The 27,009-nt window shown below is 30.8% G+C and overlaps 1 protein-coding gene across 1 annotated transcript in view; it reads right to left on the minus strand.

Moving 5' to 3' along the window:
- Positions 1-27,009, minus strand: part of LOC148309258 (protein grainyhead-like) — a 117,761-nt gene that overhangs the window by 12,716 nt on the left and 78,036 nt on the right. The window contains exon 7 of the mRNA XM_088260425.1: positions 10,403-10,514. Within this exon, the coding sequence (XP_088116551.1) occupies positions 10,403-10,514 (112 nt within the window). The remainder of the gene's footprint in view (positions 1-10,402; positions 10,515-27,009) is intronic.

The raw sequence follows: 27,009 nt of genomic DNA on the forward strand, positions 1-27,009 counted from the left end.
TAAATAAATGATTTACGCCTATCGAAACGTTACTAAGTAAAGGCGAAGCATCGCTTCGCTTTATCAGGGAGGTTTTTAATCATTTCATTAATTGATTTGGCAGTCACTTTTTTTATACACTATCTATTTTCAATTAAAACTTTACTCGGTCCATATCACTATTTCCTAAAATCTATTGTGACACGTGTTTAGAGTCATTCAATATCATTATCAAACTCCGTTTGTTAAAAAAATAAGAAACAGCTTCTACCCCAATTTTCAACGTCCCAACTTTAAAATTTATACTAAGCTTCACATACAATGTTTGAAATGATATCGAATGCTTCGAAATATGTTTCACAATACATAATAAGAAATACTGATACTTACCAAGGTTTTTAATCCTTAATTGCACTGGATTACTGATAGCAATTTTTTTAAATGAAATAATATGCATGTGTTGAGATTGATGATTTTGCAACACAAAAAAAATCACTGCGAGTGCAAAAAGAAAACTTTTTTGTAGGAATTATCGATATATTTTAGGAGTTAGTTTAAGTGTCCTTTTAGTGAATTATTTTTAAATTGAGTAAGTACTAAGTTGACATATTTACGTACAAAAAATGGATAGTAATGAGCTTTATCAGAAGCCGATAGTCAAAGGAGTATAAGTACCTAAATTCATGGTAATTATTCATTTTATAAAAATATTCAGCCGGTAAGATTAGAGGTCTTGCGTCACACTGAATGGCGTTGATCACTTAAATTCAATATTGGATATTGTATTCAATAAGTTAAGCGTGGGAGGTGTCACGTTCATAACGTTATTATTTATTTCAACCGCACCGGGTTTTGTACTGTTAAATTACTGGCTATAGGCTTTGGATATTGTTAAATCACGAGTGACAATCACTCATTGTGTTAGAGTACGGCCTAAGCGCCCTCGGAAGCAGTTTTATAGGGCATTAAGGCATTACTTTGATTTACGGCGAACGTATAAACTGGGAATTATCTAAATTATCTACAGAGTCCGCACAGTACGCAGCCTTTGCGGTTGAAGAAAAATCGCTACATTCACCAAATACCTACTACTTATTTTTAATGATAGCAATGTATAAATTATTACCAATGTAAGTACGGGGACACGTTTTGCACAAATCAATTTAATTTTTTTTTACAGTCAGATTTGTTTTGTCCTTCGCAATTCAGATAGGTACAGATAATACCATTAAGTTTTATGGACAAAATTATTATGATTTTGTAATTATAAGTGTTTTTTTTGTATCAAATAATATAACTGCTCTATTGAGGTTTCATGTTTAGATAAATTTATTTCATATGCCTCCTGAATTTCGTGTTATTTGATATTAATAATAAATCAAATTATGTATCAAACACATATTGCCTCTGTCTATATATCTGTATTTGTTTAATATAATTATGTAAATGATGATAAATATAACTTAATTTAATTTCCGAAAAATAAATAAACTGATTTATCTACAACATTTGGTCTCCAAAACGTTGTTAAAAAAACTGGGTTTATCCACTTAGGAGTTAGTTTTTAATATTTTGACATCTCAAAATAGATGAAGAAGAATATAGAAGTCTGGGTATTTATAGGGCTTACGACCCGTCCTAAGCTGGTTAGCGACAGCATCTTTAATTTTAAAAAATCGTTTAAAAAATATATATATGTTTTCTCGGAATTTTACAAGAAAAATGGTTAATATTGCAATGAAATGCGTGATTCACGGACGACATTCCTTTTGAAAATAGCTCAGAAGAGTAAATTATTCAATAATGAAGAATGTAGCTTTGATAGCGTTAAGATAGAAGTATTGTAAATGTATAAGTGTAATACACTTTGCAACATTGATGGATAGCATTAGCTGGGATAATATAATAGTATCGCGGTACAGGGCATCAGCTTGATCGAATATAAACTAAGTAATCCTATATAATTTATTAAGCATTAAACTGCTGCGAGGAATCCATAGAACCGGAGGCATTTTCAAGAGGAAACTGCTTAGCATTCAGAGCAAAGTTTAATCGTTTGGATGTTTAAGTTGCGAGTAAGGTGTGTTTATTCAGACTTTTATACATAAAATAAAACCGTTTCGGCAGAGCTTTCTATATATTACGATTAGTGTATCCGTTACCGTGGCTGCTTATATGATTTGAACGGCCATCTTAGCGTCATTTAGAAAATGCATTTTGTATCTGCATACCAACCTTGCTATTACAGTTATTAATATATAATTGCATAATCATTTCATTTTACTTAGAGGACTCTGTGTCCAGCAGGAAATTGTATGTATTTTATTTACTAAATTGATAGTTAATTATCTAACAGTTAAGATCGTTTGAGGTATTTTCTGCAGATTTGTTGACATTATATATCTGGATAATTTAACTGCATTTAATGGCACCCTTAAGGTAGTATCTTACAAAAATGGCGTTAAATAAATTATCCAAATTTATTAATATAATTATACGTTACGAATTAAGTATCTAAAAAATGCATATCAAAAAGAGTTTTTGCCAAAAGCAAGACATATCACAAATATCTTCATCTTTTAACCATTCTCCTTACCAGTTGGTGCATATGTTACTGTATCGCATCGACGCAGTGTAATATTGATCCTTAATTATACAGAAGCAGAGAGATCAGACCTGCGCTTCAATCATCAACGATTTAACATTTTTTTGCATTTTATTTTATTTTTATTATTACTTATAAACCGTATATACAAAATACAATACCATATGATAAAAACAATAGTAACAAAAAATTGTAATTAAATTATTTATTGAATTTACATTATTTGGAAATTAAAATAGTTGTATGAATGCGTGGATTGGTTTGATGAGAAAGACGGGAGATAAATTAAATTTAAGGAAAAAAAACTTAATGAAAATGTCAGTTATTCCAACGCCCATTTTGTTCATTCACCTCTGCATGTATGAAACGCTTTTGATAATTACTCAGTGGAATATTTTATAATTTATTAAAATACCAACCTAGGTATAATCATTGAACACTGACGCCTTGAATTTGAAGTTTCATTACCAAATAAAGTCGTTATTGATCTTATCGACTAAACTTATCCGTATGTCATTGAGCAAAGCCAAATTCAAAATCACCACGAAAATTGACGTACCAAGAAAATTTTATTTTGGTATTAAAAGATGTATTTCGAGGATGTTAAATGACTTTTATGCAAACTTTTGCAATTAAAATTACCACTGATATTGACAAAAAATTGAGAATAAAAACGGAGTTTAGATTGTTTTTTTCTTTAATTTAAAAGGAAGAAATAATGCATTCTAATCAAAAAATGAACTGCTTAAATTTTTTTGTACTTTGTTTTTATTTAGATAGATAAGAATATATGCATATTTTTTTACTTTACGACAATCGACGAATACTATTGATTGAACTAAGTGAGTTTTTTAAAGCATCAGGGAAATATACTGTTCCTCTTAATCTTCGTGATCAAAAAGTTCGTTTATAGACAAAAAAATACGTATTACATAAAAAAAATGTATTGTCGGTTTTGCGCCACGTTAATTTATTTTATGTCCATACTAATAAAACGATTACATATTAACGGGTTACAGGCTAATTTATTTTCAATGACAACCTACAATTTAATTGTTCTAAATAAAATAGACCGTTATCTCAATAAGATCTTTCGATTACTATTACTCGCATGACTTATCGCACACTACACTACACTAGAACTGGCAAAGAACAAGTTCAGTGGAGGTAATGTTAGTGTGAAATGGTGCTATTCATAATAATCTTAGATGTGTTTCTTAAATTTTCATGGCGGTTCATGCAGCTCTATAGCCTGAAGATAAATCGATTAAAATATTTTTGATCACAGACTTACCGATTGATAGAGGATAAAAAAATATGATTTGTGACTAATCATAAGAAACAAGTAGCTATTCAAAAGCAAATAAACTAAATTAAAAAACAAATCGTAATTATATTATTACTGTACATACAATTGGTTTATTGCTACAAAAAAATAAGTAACAATAAGTAACATAACAACATTTTGAAAAACATATGTGTTTAATGTTAAATTACTACCCAAAAGGGCTTAAATAAATATTCATATAAATGAAGCCAAATTCGGAAAATGTTGGAGGCTCTATGTTTCCCAGGTGGATATAACATAAAAATAAAAGATGTTTTTTTTTAAATATAACCCTGGACGGGTATGTACTTGAGCGAAGGGTTGATCACCTCGCCTTCATGTAATATCTCGTGTAATCTTTCGTATAATCTTTCTTAAATACGATACAGTGCTCTATGCACTTTTGGGTGCAGATAGTTGTAAGAAAAAGAAAGAAAATAAATAAATATTTTAGAATATCTTGAAACGACTTCACTGGAACAATTTTTTTAGTTTACCGTAAAATATTAAAATGAAACGAAAATGTGTATTTAAATATAATAAAAACGAAAACATATACTTGTAAAATGAAGATTTATTTCGTTTACAAGTTAATTCATATGTCACTAGCAATCTTAACTGTTTGAATACCAAAGTGGTCGTCATACAATATTGTAGCATATAAGATGTACTCACTTTTAAGGGAGTTTAGTAATAAGTGAATTGCCAGTCCACTTTGATAGTTAATCTGCGGTAGGGCGTTCAACTTACTGAGTGATATCACTTTTAATCATTTCGATTTTGTTAAATTACAGCTTCCAAGTTTTATCCATAAATCACAATAAGGACAGATTAGTTTAGCCCCAGGGCGCGTGTTCAACTACAGTCCGCCTTAACGACACGTCATAACAAATAATAATTTCTACACTTTTGTTGCCGATTTGCGGTTGTAAAAAAATAATATCGAACAAACTTACCGTCCAGTAAATCTTGAGCGATAGTTGACGCTAAACACATTGTGCAGATTTGCTGCTCGTTTGTGACTGAGCCATTACAAGCGGGGCTCAATTGTGGGCGGGGTAGGTCCTGATTTATAGGACCCGCCCTCGGGCCGTAAAGTCAATTTGCTACAAAAGTACCGTTATCGGAATTATGCAAACTCCAAATCAAACATTTCTAATGATATTTAAATATCAAGAGTGATCGATTGTCGGGCTACTGGCGTAAATATTGCATAAAAGAGAGCAAGGTGAAATTATAAAATAAAGTATTTGCATTATGTAGTAAGAGTAATTGCGCCATTTTTTTGTTTGTTTTCCATTCCGTTAATTAAATTGATCGACTAATTTAATAATAAATTTAATTACTTACTTGCTCGCCTTGTCGGTTTGAATTTTTCCTAATCGTGCACATGTCAATCTGTCCTCAATATTGATCAGATATTGATCTACAAACGTTTTTGAAATTACTTTATGCAAATTATAAATATTGTCTCAAATCGAATTATGAATTTATTTACTTCGTACCATATGTAGCAATATGTGAACAGGTAAGAAAGATAACATAAAGTATGAATTATTTCAATTAATGGTTGCTGTGTAAATACAAATGTACCTACTCGTTATTTATGTAAGTTTTTGTTTTGTATTTTTAATAATTACAATGTTTGGTTAATTTTAAACCATGCTACACAAAGCAATGCTATAGAATCATATAATAAACGTTACCGTACAATTTGTGAGATATGTTTTGCTCGTATAATTATTTGAAAAAGCATATACTACAATGTAAGATTATAATGTAAGATCAAAGCTGTTAATAAAAAATAAATTAAGTTACATTTTACAACGGCTGCCATTCTGTTTTATCCTGAGTATGGGAATAAGGTGCTTACGTCAGCGTTTGATATTTAAACCCGCTTGAAATTTAAGCCTAACAATTTTCAGTCGAGTGAACAGAAGCGTTGGATCACAGTGAAAGGGAAGAAGCAAATATATAAAAAGGTAAACAAACTAATACAGAAATTCACAAACACAAATCGCTTAAAGAGCAATGTCATTAAAGTAAAAAATATCTGATATTTTTATAAGAAATAAATGAAATACCTAAATATGCAAGGATCAAAATAAATAATCGTATTATTTCATTCTTATATTTATTTAATATAACCCTGGACTGGTACCATAAACGCACAACTAATTATTACCTTGCCTTTATGTAATTAACATTCAAAACAACAATACTTCAATACGATGCAGTGCCCTTTGCACATTTTGGTGCACATGAAATAAGACCAGTGAATGATCACACTAAAAAATATTTGTAATAATTGCAAGTGTGTGAATAATGCTATGGTAGTGACGTGTAGTATTAGTTACAGGCTGTTCTATAGATTGTCCTGACGAAGAGACGGGCACATCACGAAACTGGTGAAATAAAACCTCGGTGAGTGGTTATATACTTAGATTACTAACATTTTCATACAATCATCGTAATGTACATACGTTATGAAGAAAAAAGTACTGGGATGCAGTGTTAACGATAATTTTATTTTACCGTGAAAAACTGCGCTTCGCTGCCAACTTTACTTTCATTTCAATTACACTTAACCTCGAGTGTGTGAAGACATTGTCATTCAGTGCAATATGATATCCTACTATTGTCCGATGGTGGTGTTCGGTTACGTGTTGGCTTTTCATGAAACGCGTGGAACACGATGAGAACGAAACATTCCCAAGTACTGGGAAACTCCGACGGCCGAGCAGGACAGAAACCCGATTTTGAAGATTTATAGCCGTAATTAAAGATTTAGCTTTATGTTTGTGTTATTTCTGATACAGGACACATAATAAATACGAAGCTAGATTTTTAAGTACTAAAATGGTGAAATAGAAATAAAATAAATCACTCCCGATGACTGATTCATCAGAATATTTATTCTCCTTTATCCCAAAAAAAAAGTTTAGTAAAAAATAACGAAACCTGATACTTTTAAGTATATAAATCATTCATTTAAAAAAACATATAATTTAAAATATGTGAAATTAAAATTTTTGAACGATAATAATTGTGTGTTTCTAAAACTCAAATCTGCTTAAAACAAGAAAATCACTGGTACAAAATCATGTACAAAAATTATTAAATATAAATATAAAATTAAATCAAAAGGTAATCTCAAACAGTTTTCAATTTGTGAATCGATAAAATAATTGATTCCGAAAGCTGACTTATGGAACTTGTAGCGGAAATGATATATGTCATTTTTTTCTTTTGGTACAATCGTTATAATTTATTACGATAAAAAGTTACGTAAATTATAATTGACTAATTATTTATTCAGTGAACGCGGAAGACGAAAATGCTTAAGACAAATACAAGAAAACTGTAAAACCACATTTTACAGTATATATTTTAGACTTTATTAAATACGATGAGGGAGAGATTAAATATTATTTATTATATATTTAATCTCTTATAAAACACATTATGTTCTGTCTTGACTGTTACTAAACACTGTTTCTACTAAGGGATGATAAGAAAATATGAAATATTAATAGAGTTGATATGAATATATACATATTAGTTATTTCAAGAACGACGAGGCATTAATTTTATTTTATATGAATGGAATATTGTCGTCTAAGCAATCACAAAGCTACCGACTAGCTAGTTTAAGTGATTACTTTATACACTGTGTAAAGTTCACCATTTTGCACAGATCGAACATATTGTCATATTTTATGAATTTAAAATTGTATTTATGCAGTCATACATTCGTATTTTAGTAAGAACCGACAAATGAACTTCAATCTGCATTTTCATATATTACCTAATATATATTTTGATATATCGCCCTTTAGTTGTTATAGTCCAGTATTTGGTAAACTCAAATAAAAAGTTATTTGTTTATATTATTTAGAGGGGAGTAATTATATGGAAATTTTGTCTTACTCGTAGAGATATTTATTAAAATAGTTATTTTCATTATATTAAAGGCAAAATATTGTATAAAAAACATTGTGTACCATGGAAAATTGCGTTTAAAAAAGCACCGAAGCAAGTTATGTAGAAGCTATCGATAAGATATTCGAGGAATTAGCATATTAATCGATTTTATAACTCGGCTTCCTGTGTTTATGGCAGTTAACAGAGTGCTGGTTATTTATACTGCGCAGCCTTTTCTTCTGTTATCTTAAATTACATCTCTGGAGTAGCATTAGTGGAAGTTCCACGTTATATTTGGTGCCAATTTAACTACTACTCGTTGCTGAAAGTTGCGCGAATCTGTGATATAATAATGGTGAATTCAATTCCAGAATAAATTAACTCTTAAGATCTTAATTAAGGGTTAAAGTGCCTGATTAGTCCGCGGAATAAATATTCCTTGTGAGATAAGGCGTTGACGTGATTTTTTTCAGTTTGATTTAGAAGTTTGTTAACTTTACTGAATACCAATTAATACATTTAATTAAATATTTAATGTAATTTTTGATAATAGTGCAAAAGAAAAATGATATTTTTTTATGTCACAATAAAAAATTACTACAAAAGATTTCTTAAAACCCTTATCCACACCCCAATGGTGCATAGGGCACTGCTTCATATAAAAGCAGTGTTATCTTGATCATTTACATATAAAGGAAAGGTGATCAGCAGATTGATTTCCTCAAGTTGATAATTTTTTTTTAAACATATAATGTCAATCAAATATATACATATACTCGCGTTACATTTTTTAAACATAATGTATTTTTAATACAGGAAATATCATTGGTATCTTTTATTTGTTAAGTTTAACTTTATAAACATTCAACTTTTTTATTGTTACTTTGCTCACGCAAATGGAGTATAGAGAACTATTGTGTATAACGATGATCAGTCCTTCATGTACAAAATCACTCCAACGAATTATTAGTATTCTTACTATTGTATAGTGACTATCCATATTCTTAAATATGTATGTATATATTGTGAGAAAAAAATATTATACCATTTTAAAAGATCACGTTTTTGCGGTATAGAAAATTAACGATAAAAAGGGAGATACAAGGTAATGTTAACGCAACGGTGGCATTTTGAATATTGACCTTTGCTTCAAACTTCTGGCTAATTGGATGGAAGTCCATAACATTAAACTCCAACAGCGATTAATCGGTATCTCTGCTACTGGTCTACCGAACATCATTAGTCTGAGAATAAACGATATGACTGCTAATGACAGGTGCTACTCTAGCCTTAATGAACCTTTTCGAATTAATGCTGAGATGATATGTCAAGTTCTAAAGTATCGATTGCCTTATTAATCATCATTTGGACATAATTAAAAAACTAAGAAAAACAAACTAATAAATAAAAATGGTCGGTATCGTTACCAGGATAACATGAAACGCGAGAGTATCTGTGTAAACGTTCCTTGGAAAAAAAAAGTAAATGAATCAATTATCGCGGTCACATTTAATCGAAGCAGCCGACATTTTGTTTCGTACTTTGATTAAAGTCCCTTGACATTTCTAAAGTGATATGGCTTCGAGACAAGCGATTGTCTCAGGATATAATGTTACCATTACCAAGTTTTCTTAACTGATTGAGATATTTTTTATGAAGTCATAAAAGACATACATTTACACTTAATGATTCGAATTTGTAAATATCGCTGATTTCAATCTTGTGTTTGATTAAAACTAGCTATAGTAACATTTCGATACGACAAGAATTTATACTCTACGTACATATACAAGTATACACTTTTATTTTGTATGTTCAATGCATATCTTCGGTTAATTCTCTTGAGATTCCAGACTTATAAGAGAGGTATTAATATGTTATTTATTTTAATTGATTTGTTGAGTTTTCTATGTAAATGTTTAACGCCTTTTTCATGTACGAGGCATCATCGATTGGGGTCATACTAAGTTATTGTAATTAAATACCGCGATCATTCTAGGATAGAGTAAATAGAATTTATGTATAATGTACATGTAATGAATGTTGATATCCGCTTAGTAGGTGATAAAACTATTTCAATTCCTATGACTAATTTGATACGATTTTAATAGAGATTATGACCGTTGTCACAAATGATTTTTTTTGTACTAGCTGTACCTAATCACATGTTGCCGTGACTTTTCTGTGAAACAAAAGAAAAAAAGGAAAAGAAAAATATATATTGGAAATATATTTTATTTCGCAATGCGTGTGGGTATACAATAATTTAGGAGGTATCAAGAAGTACGCAGTCTGCCATTAGCAATATTTGTCATTGGATACCTTGCCAAAAAGGTTAACAGATGGCGCTGCCATTTCAGTAAAAACCGTTAAAGAAAAATAACTGTTTTCATCACTGGCAGGAAAATATTTTGATCAAACTAATATTTGAATGATGTTGGTCACTCATAAAATAAAGTAAAATGTATCTACATTAAGTAAATCAGAAACATTTCTGCGTTATATTTGAAATATCAATTTGGATAATATGTTATTTATCATAATCTAAATGAAATATTAAAACTTACCAGCATCTAATATTCTTTGTTTGACGGAGTGCTGTCTTCCATGCCAGAATTGCCAGGCTTTGATTTCATCTTCAGGTGATTTTTCTTCTCTGAACATCAGCATGACTACACTCTGTGGACAAAATACAACTCAATTAAAAACATTTTAATGACATAAAAAAGATATTCACTGCTTTAATATTAACGATATATAAAAAAAAATCACTTCCATATTGTCAAAGTAAGCGCGTTCGACTACCGCGCTAGAGGTCCCGGGTTTAATTCTCAGGGGGGTCAAAATAAATACAAGTGTCCTTCACTCTCATGCTTATTAATTATATTATTTTTTGACATCTCATCAAAGATGAAGAAGAATATGGAAGTCTGGGCATTTACGGGGCTTACGACCGTCATAGGCTGGTTTGAGTGATCACTTTACACACGTGTAACATTCACCAATTCTACCCATTATTGACAACCACACTACTCAAATTCTTGGAAGTTCTATATATATGAACCAATTTAGAAACCTTGTTCATGAATCACTAAAGCTTCACTAGAGACATCTATTGGTGAGATGTAAAGAAGCTTTTTACTAAGCAGAAACTCTTATATTAGTATGTGAGATCCGAATCCCGGATTATAATCACACACATGAGAAACGCCAGAAAATACCATTTTCATTTTTATTATTAAGCTTATAATTTGACCAGATAATTTATTTACAACATTTTGAGTGTGTCCAAATACTTGTTCACAAAATCTGGATTATCTCCAATTACAGGAGTTATTTTCATATTATTTTTTGACATCTCATCAAAGATGAAGAAGAATATGGAAGTCTGGGCATTTACGGCCCTTTTTTATTATTAATTATCACCCTAGGCTGGTATAAGAATCACAAGATTGGTCATCTTGCCTTTATGCAGTTAACGATCAAAATAACACTACGTCGTTACGATGCAGTGCCCTATGCATCATTGGGTACGAATAAGGGTTAGAAGGAGAATAATATTTTTTATTAGATAGTACAATGTATACAAATTATCTATGAAACATATATTTGAGTCCTATTAAACTACAAAAACGAGCGAAATAGCAAAAATGTAACCATTTTTTATTTTAAAACTCGTATCACTTAGTTAATACCACTAATTCTAAAAATACATCGTGGCACAGTTTTTTTGCTATTGATTTTTAATTAAATGATTTAAATTATTTTATACGATTTTTGAAAATGATTTGGAATGCATCGAAAAGCGTATCACAATAGATTTTAATAAGAATAATATTTTAATTAAACAATAGATTTTAAATAGTTGAAATTTAAAAATAAAGAAATTTGATTTAAAATTAATAAATATAACCACACAGTGCCAAATCAAATAATAAAAAATGTTTCTTGAATGTTTTCTGCAGAGACTTTTACGGAGTGTGTGGAAGTTTTTGGTGAGAGTACATTAATGTTTTTTTTATTAAAATAAACCCTGATGATGACAAGGTTCTTGTTGAAACCGGTAGGTTAAATTGTATTAATAAAAAAGTGGTGAAAACAAAGTTAATTAATTTTATAAAGTTAATAAAAAATGTAATCCCTTATTTAGGTACTTTTTTTAGGTGGCACTCAGTATATAGGTAGCACCTTGTCTTAAGACGCCTCGAACTAAACCCTCAGTTTATTTATGAATCTCTCGTCCATTAAGTTTAAACTGGTGGTTTAAGGGTTAAGCTTGGATTTAGTATTTACTCGGGAAAAGCAGGCCTAATTGCCCGATTCATTAAGGTGGCATGTCTCTCCCTAACGGCCTTCCCACACGCCAAGATGGCGGCTGCTGCCCTCAGGGCGGTGCCACGAAGGTGCCACCAAGGTGCCACCAAGGTTCCGTCATGGCATGCATGGAGCCAGACGATGACGGCCCTCTTGAGGTCAAAGAACATTTAAGTTGGCGCAAATCGCGCGAAATTATTTTTGCATTAAGCCGCAAAAGGTAATGATATGAACGATTTTAGAAAACAGTCCCCACTCTTTTTTCGTCTTGTTATTTAAATGAGAGATGATTTAAAAGATTGTAAATCAAGGTATAGTTCACATTTTCTTTCATCAATAAACCATATTCTCCATTTGTCAAACCCTTATCCGCACCTGATGGTGCACAGGGCACTGCATCTCATAAACAAAATCTGCTAACGCATAAAGGAAAGGTGATCAAGCCTCGGCTTCGAGTACCAGTCCAGGATAATATTTAATAAATATCAAAGTGAAAATCCCTTATATTTATTTGACCTCTCCTGGGAATTGAACCCGTACGGTAGCCGAGAGTACTGACCATATTATACTACGGAAGGGGATGTAAACCGTATAAAAATAATAATAATATTATTTATCAGACACTGGATTACTCACCCTACGGATGAGATGTCAATTTAAAAGTGTCTCAATTTGATATGAAACATCTTTCATAAATGTTTTGAAAACCTTACCCGTTTGCGAAAAGATTTAAGACCGTGGCATATATGGAACGTTAAACAAGTGTATAAAGTGATCGCTTAAGCCAGCCAAATGCCAGGTTGTAAGCCCTGGAATGCTCAGACTTCCATATTTTTTCTTATAAAAGCGAAGAACGATACATGTTTAATATCAAGTTGACACTCCTTTAAAATCCATGTATGGTTATACCTAATCATAAATATTCTTACCAAAACTTTTTTTGTTTTTTTTTTTGTTTTTTGTTTAATCTCTGAATGTTTTTTAATATGTAGTTTTATAACATAATTGTGGAATTGTATAATTGTTTTTTTTTTTTAACGTAACTATTTTTTGTCAATGTAATGTAATGTTTATTATTGTTAATGTAACTATTGTTTTATATCATTTTTTTTAATATGTAAGCTGTACAATTCCCGAACAAATAAAATAAAAAATACCAAAATACATAGAGTAAGTTTTGTATTTTGATTATGTATAAATAAAATAAATTTGAAAAGAATGGACAAAATTCTAACCTTAATAAATTAACAGCTTTTTCTTTGGCTCTTGCTGGAATTCAAAATCTATGATTGTGATTTTTGACTATGGACATGAAGAATTCTACTAAATTATACGAAGTTGTAATGAATGGGCGGAAATATTGTGTATTCTGTGTACGTATGTACATAAACCTACAATAATTAACATTGCAAGTAAACTATAACTTCGATAGGTACCCGCAAATTGTATTTTTAACGTAAAATATACGTGTCAGTAAAATACATTAAACAAAACACTGTACTTATTTGAAAGGCTCAGCTGTTGCTTTGCTTAAACATTTGGTAAAACATTTCATTAATGATTTGTTGGACATTTTTTTCGATTGGTTTTCCGCTTAAATTTGGCCTCGGCGAAATTACAAATTGGATCGAAATACAATTCGTGGGTAATGATGGGACTTAGCCATTTCATTTTACGAAATTTAATGGTCACGTAATAAATAAAAAGTTCACGTACATCGGTCCACCTGTTTCCGTCAATTAAGATTTTCCAAAAAAGGCATCAGATTATATTATCGAAGGAGACACCTGTAATTGCACTATCGGACAATGTATGCTCGTACTAATCTAACATCTAGACTGACATCTCATTATATTCGAGCACCTAGTGCCATCTGGATGCGCTACAGGTTACTAATTAATTAGCTCAGATGTTACGCTCGACAAAAGATGAGCAACTGTAGTGATACAATGTTGTGAATAAAACTTAAGGAAATGTAACATTTTAAAACGTTAAAAAAACACATTTTTCCCGATTTGGGCACATAGTAAGTATATATTTTTAAAGGCGTCTAAACTTCATATGAAACACGTATCATTCTTCCATTTTTTATGAAAGAAGATAGAAATCTTAGTATCTCAGGGCTTACGACCTGGCATTTGGCTGGCTTAAGCGATCACTTACACTTGTGTAACGTTCACCATTCTGCCCATTATTGAATTATCCATATTGCATTATATATATATATATATATATATATATATATATATATATATATATATATATATATATATATATATATATATTATTTATTTATGCATATATATGCAATGGTCTTAGAACCTTCAGCATACCGGTAACGTTTTCAGTACATTTGTGAAGTTAAAGGATTTGTGAAGTTTTAGCTTTTTCATTTTAAACATAATTGACATCTCATCCTTAGGGTGAATAATACAGTGTCTGATATAATAAATAATATTTAAATTTTAATACAAATTGATCTTGTAATAGGGTTTGATTCTAGAATTGAACACGTATCTTTCGTCATAGTTTTGCTTTTATAATATAATGAACGACTACGATAAACCTTAGTTATTTTAAAAGACTACATGTTGAAAATAAGTGCAAAAACAATCGTTAATTAGTTGTTGAAATAATCTAAAATTTTAATCAAACGTATATCCAATAGTAAATAAAGTATTCCAAGATTTTCCTTATTAATATTCCAACTTAAAAGGTGGGTAAGATAATGTCACGATAGTATATTTCTTCATAACTGATAAAAATTTATGAATAATAATAATAATTTTATTTTAGAACTTGTACTTGATGTCATTAACTTGACTGCGGTATAATTACTAAGATAATTCTTGAGAAAATTATTCTAAGATGGAATTAATATATAATTATTTATCAGTAGAAAGAGAAATCGTGGAGTTAGACATATTGTATTATTCGTCATGTTTAATAAAGAAAGTAGGAATAAGGGGTACTATCTCAATATTTATGGATCACTTAGTTTATAATTTAATTTTCTCAATATTTCATACATTGATATAATCCCATAAACATATAACATTTACAACATTTTTAGTGTGTCCAAATACTTGTTCACTAAATCTGGATTATCTCCAATTACAGGAGTTATTTTCATATTATTTTTTGACATCTCATCAAAGATGAAGAAGAATATGGAATATTCTTTACATCTCACCAATAGATGTCTCCAGTGAAGTTCTAGTGATTCAAGAACAAGGTTTCTAAATTGGTTCATATATAAAGAACTTCCAAGAATTTGAGTAGTGTGGTTGTCAATAATGGGTAGAATTGGTGAATGTTACACGTGTGTTAAGTGATCACTTAAACCAGCCGATGACGGTCGCCAGCCCCGTAAATGCCCAGACTTCCATATTCTTCTTCATCTTTGATGAGATGTCAAAAAATAATAACATATAACATTATTATACTGTACATAACATTCCATCACAGTTCAGATTAACTCTGTTATGATCGCCTTACGTAAGAATACACATAGTTTCAGAGATGATTGTATCACGTCTTAATAAATAATTTTAATTAATATTTTATTGATTCCTCTCGAGAATAATGAACTCAGTTTCCTCATAGGATGCACGGAATGGTATTTATATACACATTAATCTACCTGTTTCGATGGACAAGAGATAATGGTGTTTTGAGTGAGCATGGGTAAAAGGTTGAAAATACAATTTTAACCATTGTAACGATTATTATTTTGGCGCTTAGTTGTAACTTATTCCTATTTATTTAATGCTGGATTGAGAAATATTGACAATCGCTACCGCATTATGTTTTTTTATCTTATGTGTTGAGATGGTTTGGACACGTGGAACGCATGAGTGAGGAAAGAACGGATGAGGCGAATGTAGTTGGAAAAAAAAGCAGAGGAAGACCGAGGAAAACCTGGCACAATCAGGTATGTCCAACACTTGAAAGCGGCCGGGTCAGGAGTCGTAATAATCGTCGGGTATGTATGAGGAGATGCATGAATGTAGAAGAGGCGAAGAATGTTTGCAAAGACAGAGTGGTGTGGCGTTCGATTCTCTCTGCCTACCCCTGCGGGGAAGCGGCGTGATGGTTAGTTAGTTAGTTAGTTATATTAATAAGATCAATCAATATTGATAGAATTATAATGTAATATTATTGTAAATTTGCATAAGTTAAAATGAAATAACAAAAGCTCCATAGATACTAATAATAAAAACCTTTTAAGGCCTTATTATTCATTATTGAAGCTTTCATACAAACAGATTACGCAGTTTACGAGTACGTCACTTGTGATCAAATTAAACGCGACCAATTACCCTGATATTTTATGTTTTACTATCCAAGTACCCACGAGTTTGTCCTAGACTAATAAGGCTTCATTACACGGGTAAAATAGACGCTCTTAGATCGTGTCACTTTGCTTATCAAAGAAAAGATGACATTTTTCTAGATAGGTTATAAATTACATGGTAACGCACTCAGTTATTAAAGGTCTTATCACATTTACCGAGGAGGTTCGATAGACGAGAATTAGTTTTAAGAGAAAGCTTTAATGTTGAAACTGCGTCCCACGCACGAACCGTGTTTACTTGTACACCAAACTTATTTGATCGTTTAATTTGTCATCGATCAAAATTTTTGACACGTTTGTCAATAGATTTTAACATACACGCACACAAACACACTCTAGTGTTATTTTAATTAGAATATTTCGTCATACTCGGGCGAGAAAATATTTTATCATAATAATATAAGAGTATGTATGATACACGAAATTAACGCCTACAACTTAATTAAATAGTAACCTTACATCTACAATTTTAATAAAGATCAAGGCAAGATTAGGGTTAAATAATTTAATACGTTTAGATATTACACAATTTTTCTCTTTGTATTTTCACAGATTCAAAAACAGATAAAAATTACAATAATTTTCCATTATTTATCATTAAATAAGGCAGCAAATATAATTAAGTTTGTGAATGAAATAATGATTTTTTTTCATTGAAATAGCAATAACAAACATTTTTGCGTGGGGTCAGATAAACATCATTTTTCCAAAAGGTCATGAAATAGCTACAAGAAATTAACGCGATGCATAAACGTAAATTATTAAATATTACCAAGAGAATACAGAACTCCGTTAACGTTAATTATTTCCCCGACGACATTCAAGTTACATATCTTTAAGCATCATTTCACGTCTTTATTTTCGTTCGCACAATATCTTGAACTGTAAAATTGATATTTTATTGAAATGAGTGCGCGTGAACTGCGCTACCGTAAGAACTTCAAAGAACATATCTCTGACGACAAAGTCGTACAAAAAAGTGCGATGCTGTTTCCTTTAGAAAAACTGAGATTTAAGATGTGGAAGACCAGTTTTTATTTGTTAGTATTCCATATATTTTTTGTTATATATATTGTAAATATACTAAGAAAAAAAGGTTGAAGTGATGATAACAAATTTACTAACGGCACTAAACAGTTAATAACTGACTAGGTGTAGACTAGAATTTACGTTGATTATTGCTTGGACTACAAGATGCATTTTTTTCTTTATCCCATATGTAGATACTATCACTAACCTCTCTAATTAACACTCCAAATGCCTTAAAATCTAACAAGGATTCTTCCATTATCGAGGAATGTTGCAGAAAGAAGAGGAAAATCATGAGAAACTAGCAGTTACAGGAATTAATGAATTAATGATTTAAAAAAAGAGAAACGTACAATATGTAATTACCACATAAAGGACTTAACTGGGTTCTCTTTTCCTTTAACTTAAATCGGGAGGAACAGAGGAGAATAAGATTCACTGAGTTTCATCCCAGATAATCACAAAACTCAGCATTTAGAGAGAAGAAGACAATTCATCTATAATTTAAATTACTAAACTAAAATCAACATAATCAATAAGATTATTAACCATTTTTACTGATTGATCTAGAAAATATTAAATAAACTTTTAATTATTTAAAAAATAAATTACCTTTTTTTTTTTAAATTTTCCAGCACATGATTGGGTACTAATTTAAAACGATTGAAATGGATTTTAAAACCTTCACATATCACATATCAGTAAAGGTAAAAAGTTAAAATTACTAAGTAAATGCTTTAGACGTTTAAAGACAACATTAATTCCAGAAATAATTTTCCTGAGGTGCGAGCGATGTAAAAATATTACGAAATGACATCTCCAATAAGAAAAGACATTTGTAAAAGTAAAGCCTTCCTTCGAGTAATTAAAATCCAAAGTTTACTGCGTTATTTCACCGAATGGAAAATTTAATTTCCAGAATGCAATATTGGATATTAGTTATTAATAAATAAAATTAAAATGGAGACTGGACGTCCAATATTATAATATTATTATTATGGTTTCAGAAAACGTAATGATTGCATAAAAAGTATCAGGAAAAAAATCATACCTTTAAATGAACATTTGCAACCGAAGCCGAACAAATGCAACCGAATTCGCTGTATTTTAATGAAATTTTCAACGGTAATGATTAGAAATTAGAATAACTCAATTATTTATGTACTTTCTTTATGATTTACCCTTTTCTTTACCCCCAAGAAACATTCGTCTAATACATGACATTTGTTAAACTATTTTTGATTCTGATTTTTTAATAAAACGTTTTAGTTTTAAATTTATGTCAAAATAGACCTATGATAGATTTTTTAATGTATTTCGATATGTTTCAAAATTGATCGTTAATTACTTTTGTCAATATTTTATTCCTTCTTTTTTCTTTAAAATGCAACGTACCAAGTCTCTAAATTAAAGGGTTTTCTGCTATGTTGAAAAAATACATCGAGTACTGTCGTTTACGAACGTTCCTTCGGAAAGGTTGGATATTGGCCATACTTGAGTTGATATATTGTTGGGCGTCTCCTTTGCAAATCAGGAAGAGAATTCTTAACACCAAGACGTGTAATTATTGCCTCTAGAGCTTTAGATTAGCTTAACCCCATCTTGAATGTAATTCATCGTGAATATTCAATGTAATAATAGAGTTTAATCGCGCGATGGACCGTAATCGGCGGCTGGGATGGCTGTCGGCGATTGGAATTAATGTGGAAGATTTTATCAATTCTATGTGAGCACTTATTCCTAGCATCGGCGGCAGGTTGGATAAGGAATAAACAGGGAGAATTTAAATCATATATTATAACGCAGTTATGACGCTGAATTCTGGAAATACGAGATTGTGGATCTCTTTTACAGTTGCAGTGAGAGTCATTATTACTTAGTTGTATTACTTGCTCCTCAATGAGCAATGTACAATATGAGATGTACATATACATACATATAACCCAAGGCTGCATTTTAATTTATCAGAGTGATTTAGTGAAAATCAATATAAAATGATCAAATAAAGATAAATTCATTCAGAATCCTTTCACACTTCTAGAATAATCCTGGATTATCAGACCTCACAAACAAAGGAAAGAGTTTCTGCTTAATAAAAGCTTTCCTCATCTCACCATACATGTCTTTAGTGAACTCTCGCATACTGTGTTTTCAATTTGATCAATATATAAAGATGTTTCAAGAATTTGAGTATTGTGGTTGTCAATCATGGTTAGAATTGGTGAATGTTACACGTGTGTAAAATGATCAATTAAAACCAACCTATGACAGTCGTAAGCCCCGTAAATGCCTTGACTTCCATATTCTTCTCCATCAATGTTGTGATGTTAAAAATTGCAATAAAACTCATAATTGGAGATGATACAGATTTGTGAACACAATCGAAATGTTTTTAGATATTTTCTCGATAATTTTTAACGTAATAATTTTCATTTTTAAGCTACAACTTTTATCAAAATAGTGTGATAACTATGTTTCTACATCATATGAAAAAAATATATACATACGTATGTAGTGAATGCTTGGTAAAATTATTTTCTGCAAGAACATTAATATTTTTTTGTATGCAGACAATAATTGTTAATATACAACATGTAATAAAACTCTTTTTTCCAACGCATCAAACTTGATAAGCATCTACATAATAATTAAAAAATACCACCCGTAAAATTAATAATATCTAAGTCGGTAAATCACGCAGTAAATTTTATAAAATACCAAATAAGGCCTTGGGTGAAATGTCACTAGGCTAAAAAATACAATTATGTAAATGTTTCCTAGATAGGTTGGCAGCCATGCTAGATTGACCGATACCAAACAAATGTATATGTAATTAAATCCAATTATGCATCTTTGAATAGAGCATCGCTCTATGGTGGTCCATATTAAAATTTTAATCGAGCTAATAGCAGTTTTTATGGTAATTTTTCCATTGTACAGATCGATGGTGAGATAATTCTTACAATGGATATATCTCAGAATCCTATGAATCAGTACATCTCGGTAGATAGCATCTCTTTACTCTTAATGCGCTCCTAATCGCGATCTGATCTCAAAGGCTTCAGGATGTATAATATATATAATAAACAATATGTCCGCGTACTAAAGAATGCACAAGGAGTATATCTGACGCCACTCTACATACAATCTCTGTTCTCCATACAAACGTAATTTTGTAATAGCAACAAAATAATAATGTTTTATTACTTTTAATTAATTACTTAAAGGAAAAGAAATATATGTTATAATAATATAAATAAAAGAAATAATTTAAGATAATCGCGCGCTAAAAAAAACTAAATAAAGGCTTATTCACTAAAATTAATTTAAATATTAGGTAATAGAGAATAGTGACATTTAGTATCGTACGATAGTTCAGATAGAGTTACCCTTCGATTATGTAAATTTTAACATTTTATCTTTTGATAAAAAAGGATTAACGAAATTCCTAAATTTATTTATAATTTAACCTACTGAAACATGTTAGCAAAAATGGAATCGTCGATCTCTCGATATCATGAGTTTGGTCGGATTTTCGAAAATAATCAGAAAAATCTATACAGTAATTTTTTCCATGTATTAACATCTAAAATAATTATTTGAAATATTGATAACCTTTTGATTGCAATAATTACGTTAACAATTTTTCGTTATTGTTGGCTTACAAAAGATTTATGTTCACTACGATTTTCCTACTTATTTTACTAGCCAGGGTCTATGCAGATATGCAGAGACAGCTCTCGGGATAATTTACGGAGTACATGACACAGCTACATAATACCTTCCTGCCAGTCAAAAGGTTAAAATGGAAGTCAAAAAATATATTTTTAAATTTTATCTGAAAGTCAAATTGATGTTGAATTGATTTTTTAGGTAATGCTAGTTTTGGTATGGCTGGGTAAGTACATACACAGCATTACACCTATTAACAGAAGTTACTGACAACAATGGCCATCTCCGAGTTATCACAATATAATAATTAGGATGATATCATGATACTATTATGTACAATGTAATGAGGAACTTTATTTCCCTCTATTGCGTGAATGTAATTAGCTTCAATTGTTCGGAAGAAAGAAGTAGAAACTAGTTTTTAAAAAGATAAAACGGCCATCTTTTCCATTGTGTAGCTGATATGTTATTAAAGCAACCAAACCCTCGAAATAAATGTAATCTTAATAATAAATAACATACAGTAATTGTGTAAATAATGAAAATCACACCTTCCATGAAAACTGGGTAAAGTTCAAGGTTTCATTATTAAATAGTAAAAGTACTTTCTTACGTTATGTTAACACAAGCAATACTTAATATTTTTCATGGCAGACTATGTGCTTCTTGACAACTGATAAAATATTGTATACCCAAAAGCACTATGAAATTAAACACATAAGAAAGGTGTGCACTCTCTCATCATTCTTTTCCATTTAACCAGACTGAGCAACGCTTGATAGGGTACAGGTAGTATTTTATAAAATATATATTTTATCTTTGTCTAATGATTTCAAAATAAACCAATATTCATTATAAGTAAGTACCACTTATAGATATTATTTTTTGACATCTCATCAAAGATGAAGAAGAATATGGAAGTCTGGGCATTTACGGGGCTGACGACCGTCATAGGCTGGTTTAAGTGATCACTTTACACACGTGTAACATTCACCAATTCTACCCATTATTGACAACCACACTACTCAAATTCTTGGAAGTTCTATATATATGAACCAATTTAGAAACCTTGTTCTTGAATCACTAGAACTTCACTAGAGACATCTATTGGTGAGATGTAAAGAAGCTTTTTATTAAGCAGAAACTGTTATATTAGTATGTGAGATCATATAAGAGTTTCTGTCAAGAGTGGTTGTCAATAATGGGTAGAATTGGTGAATGTTACACGTGTGTAAAGTGATCACTTAAACCAGCCTATGACGGTCGTCAGCCCCGTAAATGCCCAGACTTCCATATTCTTCTTCATCTTTGATGAGATGTGAAAAAATAATATGAAAATAACTCCTGCAATTGGAGATAATCCAGATTTTGTGAACAAGTATTTGGACACACTCAAAATGTTGTAAACCACTTATAGAGTTTTATTTCATTACACACGACTAGTTTCGAAAACTACAGTTGTTTTCATAGTAAAACACGAGAACGATGTATGTAACAAAACTCAATAATAAGTGGTATTATACAAGTGCTTTTAATAATCAACATGTCATTCCAGAAAGTTAATGCCTAATCCATAAATAATATAAGTAGATACAGACTGGGAGCAGGAAACTTCTATGAAGATTTGAGCACATTTCAATTGTGAATTATTTCATCAACCTATGGCAGAATGTTGGCAATCAGGATAACAGGAATTGTCCGGTTTATGGTAGTTTCCTGCATAAATAATTTCCCATGCCTCGAGGTGGGCCGGCACAATAGGACGAGGAAAATCAATTCCCGCATCTAATTGAATGTAACGCACGTACAACGCGTCCTGGGTTCATATCCCAGATGGGCTATCTGCATTTTTTATTATGGAAACACTTTGCACCGAGTGTATCGCCGGTATCGCTTCAGCCAGTCAGTCCGTAGCTGTTCCGTTGGATATTGAATTCTTAGCAGTTCTATAAGCAATTTTGCATACTAATGGTGGATCTAAACGTGGAAAAACTAGTATTGTTATTTATTTGATAATGCTGTAAATTACGTTCGGAATTTCTATACAGAAAAACCAGACATAATAAATGGAAATTCCCATTATACAATTGAATAACATTTTAACGCAAGTTTTGAGAAGTGAATCATATAGAGATTTTATCATAATTTAAGATTTACCATAATGTTCCTGTTTTTACATATTTTAGTATCGTGTCCAATAAAATAATACTTCGATTTGTATTGATATCTCAACAGAGGCAATTTATGAGATGAGAAAATGGAAGCTTAGGCGTACGATCTATCGTTGGCTAGTACTAAGTGATCACTTTATACATTGCGTAAAAATTACCATTATATACATATGATTTAAAAAAATCGATCAGAGGTAAAAAGGTGAACTTTAAACTGTTTATAAAGTGTACAATTATATCCTCTAGTCAATGATAGATTGTAGGTCACGTAAATGATTTGAATATTTTCAAATCCCCTTTTCAATAAAAAAATCTTGAAATAATCTTTTTTATTATCCTAAGTAAAAAAAACGTAATTAACCATCAAGCTGCTCTCTGCGAGGGTAGACGGAGAAAAACGAACGCCATACTAATGTATCGTTGCAAAGAAACTTCACCCCTTCCATATTAATGCATATTCTCATACATACTCGAAGATTATTCCGACTTTTTAAGTTTTTGAAATAATTGATCATGTCAAGTTTTCTTCGGTTTTCTTTATATTATATTATCAACCATATTCGCTTCATTTTACTATTCTTTCTTCATTTGTTTGATTCACATACTCGAACCATCGCAACACACAAATTTTATCAATAATGCTTCTATCCAATATTTGAATATAAAGATTTGAACATATTCAAAATATTATGAAATATTACCGCATCCAAAAAATAGATAATAGAGATTTGTAATACAACATTTTGAGTGTGTCCAAATACTTGTTCACAAAATCTGGATTATCTCCAATTACAGGAGTTATTTTCAGATTATTTTTTTGACATCTCATCAAAGATGAAGAAAAATATGGAAGTCTGGACATTTGCGGGGCTGACCGTCATAGGCATCTCACCAATAGATACCTCTAGTGAAGTTCTAGTGATTCAAGAACAAGGTTTCTAAATTGGTTCATATATATATATAGAACTTCCAAGAATTTGAGTAGTGTGGTTGTCAATAATGGGTAGAATTGGTGAATGTTACACGTGTGTAAAGTGATCACTTAAACCAACCTATGACAGTCGTCAGCCCCGTAAATGCCCAGACTTCCATATTCTTCTTCATCTTTGATGAGATGTCAAAAAAAATAAAATAATAATAATAATAATATGAGATTTGTAATGTTTTGGTATTATTGATGAAGTTTGCGATAAGGGAATTGTATGTAGATATTAACATACCCTGGTGGGGCGTTCGATTAATTATTTGAAAAATAATTAATGAGCATTACCATATTGAATGCATGGTTATAAAATACCTCATTACAATTCTGTGTGCGTCCTGCGGACGTTAGGCATTCCCAAAGCCGCATGCCTCTGTCCAATAATGGACTTATAAAGAGTATTCCTGATTGGCCACAGAATGGTCTGGGCGACCAATCATCGCTAAGAGAGCTGTCACGTCCGGGCAGGAAGCGTGCTTGGACTAGCGATGGGTATAAAACAATAGGAAAGAGGTTTTTACTCAGCAGTACTACGCAGGCACGCTCCGCGTGCGTATCCAGAAATGGGAGAATACTTGCAAGCACTTATACATCGAAATAAGGGAAGCCAGAAACAATTTAAAAAAATATATATTTGACATTCAACTTGGTTGAAGAAGAATATGCAAGTTTGGATATTTACAGGGCTTTTGACCTATCATCGCTTTACTAAAATTCAACATTCTACACATAATTGACAAGCACACTACTCAATTTTTTGGGACTTCTAGATATGTCGTTATTCCCATTACACTTGGTACGTGTGAGTTCACCATCTATGGTTAGATTGGGAAAGCTTTTATTTTGTTTTATGCTAGATTCTAACCGGTTAATTTTACATACTGCGAAACGACTGAAAATATGATTTTTAAGTTTTCGTAGCTTATAATTTGACATCTTTTAATTATTTTTATATTTTTTATTTTTAACTGTTAATAAGATCGTCTGTGGTTCTCGAAAATCAAAACAGGTCTCATGTTTTTTTTTTATTACACTTAAAGGTATTTTTTGTTTACAAAAACAGCTCTTTAAAACGAGAGCATATCTACGCATAATCATAAGTATGTACTGGACTGACGGACAACTAAAGACAGCGATATGTGAACAACTTACTTAAAAAACGTGAATATTTTCTAACGGTACGTAAAATAAGCTTTCTGCTAAGCATGTTTGATTTACGTGAGTGACAGGTCTCATAGAAAGTTGAAATCAGATGCAAGTTCATTAAGAAGGTGTTATTTATGAAGGCATTAGTGCTACTAATTGATTTGTTGTTATACCTTTGGCATACATACCGCCTAACAAAACTGATGGTCATCCATTTTTTGCAGAATTTAAAAAAAAACTTAACCCACACTTTTTTGTAATATAAATATTTATAGAACCCCACATAGGCTTAGCCTATGCATGGATAAATAATATGATATAATGTACACTGTAGTATGAAGCTAACTACGATATTTTTAAATAACAATATTAACATATACCATACTTTGTTGTTTTATTATTTAAAAATCAATTTCTTGTTCATGTAGAAATAAAAAAAGGTGTTAATGTAACATTTTGATCGATTCTTTTGGTAGCCAAATAATTCTTAGGACTTGTATGTAAAAGTAAAAAATGTAGCACTTTTATTCTGTCTTTCAAATATTTTTTCACTTTCACTGTGCTTTTTTAAAACGTATATGAAAGATGCGAGGTTGTTAATAAAAACTGACTAAAATCGATAATCGAAAATGACAATCAGGAAATGAATGAACTGAATAAATACTGGTTTTATTTTCATATTAGTTTCCTTTCAACATGCTTCTTACCTTATGTTTTTTTGTATGCCTATTTACTTTACATTTGATTGCTTTATATTTTACATTTTGCCAAGTGTTTTCTTATTTGTTTTTCAGTCTTGTTAGCCTTAATCCCATATCTCAAATGAGTAATGGAAATTACTCTTCGGGAATATTATATATGTGACATACGCATGTAATATGATTGAAACAAATATATATTACTTACAATTTTATATTTTAAAATAGCACCCTTGTTTGGTACATGCAGATAATGCCTGGTCAAGTCGTACGGTATTTAACGATAAAATAAATATTTTCTCGACCCAGTTCAGTACCATTACTATGGATATCAAATATAATATTATGGAAATTGAACCAGGAACCTCTTGAATGTCAGTCAAATTATTAATTAATGAAATTAATGCTCATTTTAAAATAATGAATGCTAGTGTTGTATTGATTTAAATTTGTAGATGGGAATCCAAAGTGTCACTAATTACTGTGACACCGAATACCATGGTAGGTAGATTTGAGACATTTCTATCCAACGATCAGATTAGTCATTACAGCCGCTAACTCGAACAGTACGCATAATTGACAACAGAATTAATTATTCCCGAAAATGATCTCATTTAAAGCCAGCTGAACGAATTTCGTCGTTAATTAGCCTCTAGATCGCCCAATGGATAAGACATTTATTTTAGGTATCATGTAAAATCTTCAACATGAAATTATAAGCGACGTCTTGGAGCTTTCATATGCGAAAGGAAACGTCAGATTTATCGTACTTGAAATACACCCTGTCCCGCAATTCGACGACATT

Source organism: Brachycentrus maculatus, unplaced genomic scaffold, assembly GCF_059751285.1.
Source record: "Brachycentrus maculatus isolate JH-2025_06_01 unplaced genomic scaffold, ASM5975128v1 h1tg000135l, whole genome shotgun sequence".
Lineage (NCBI taxonomy): Eukaryota > Metazoa > Arthropoda > Insecta > Trichoptera > Brachycentridae > Brachycentrus > Brachycentrus maculatus.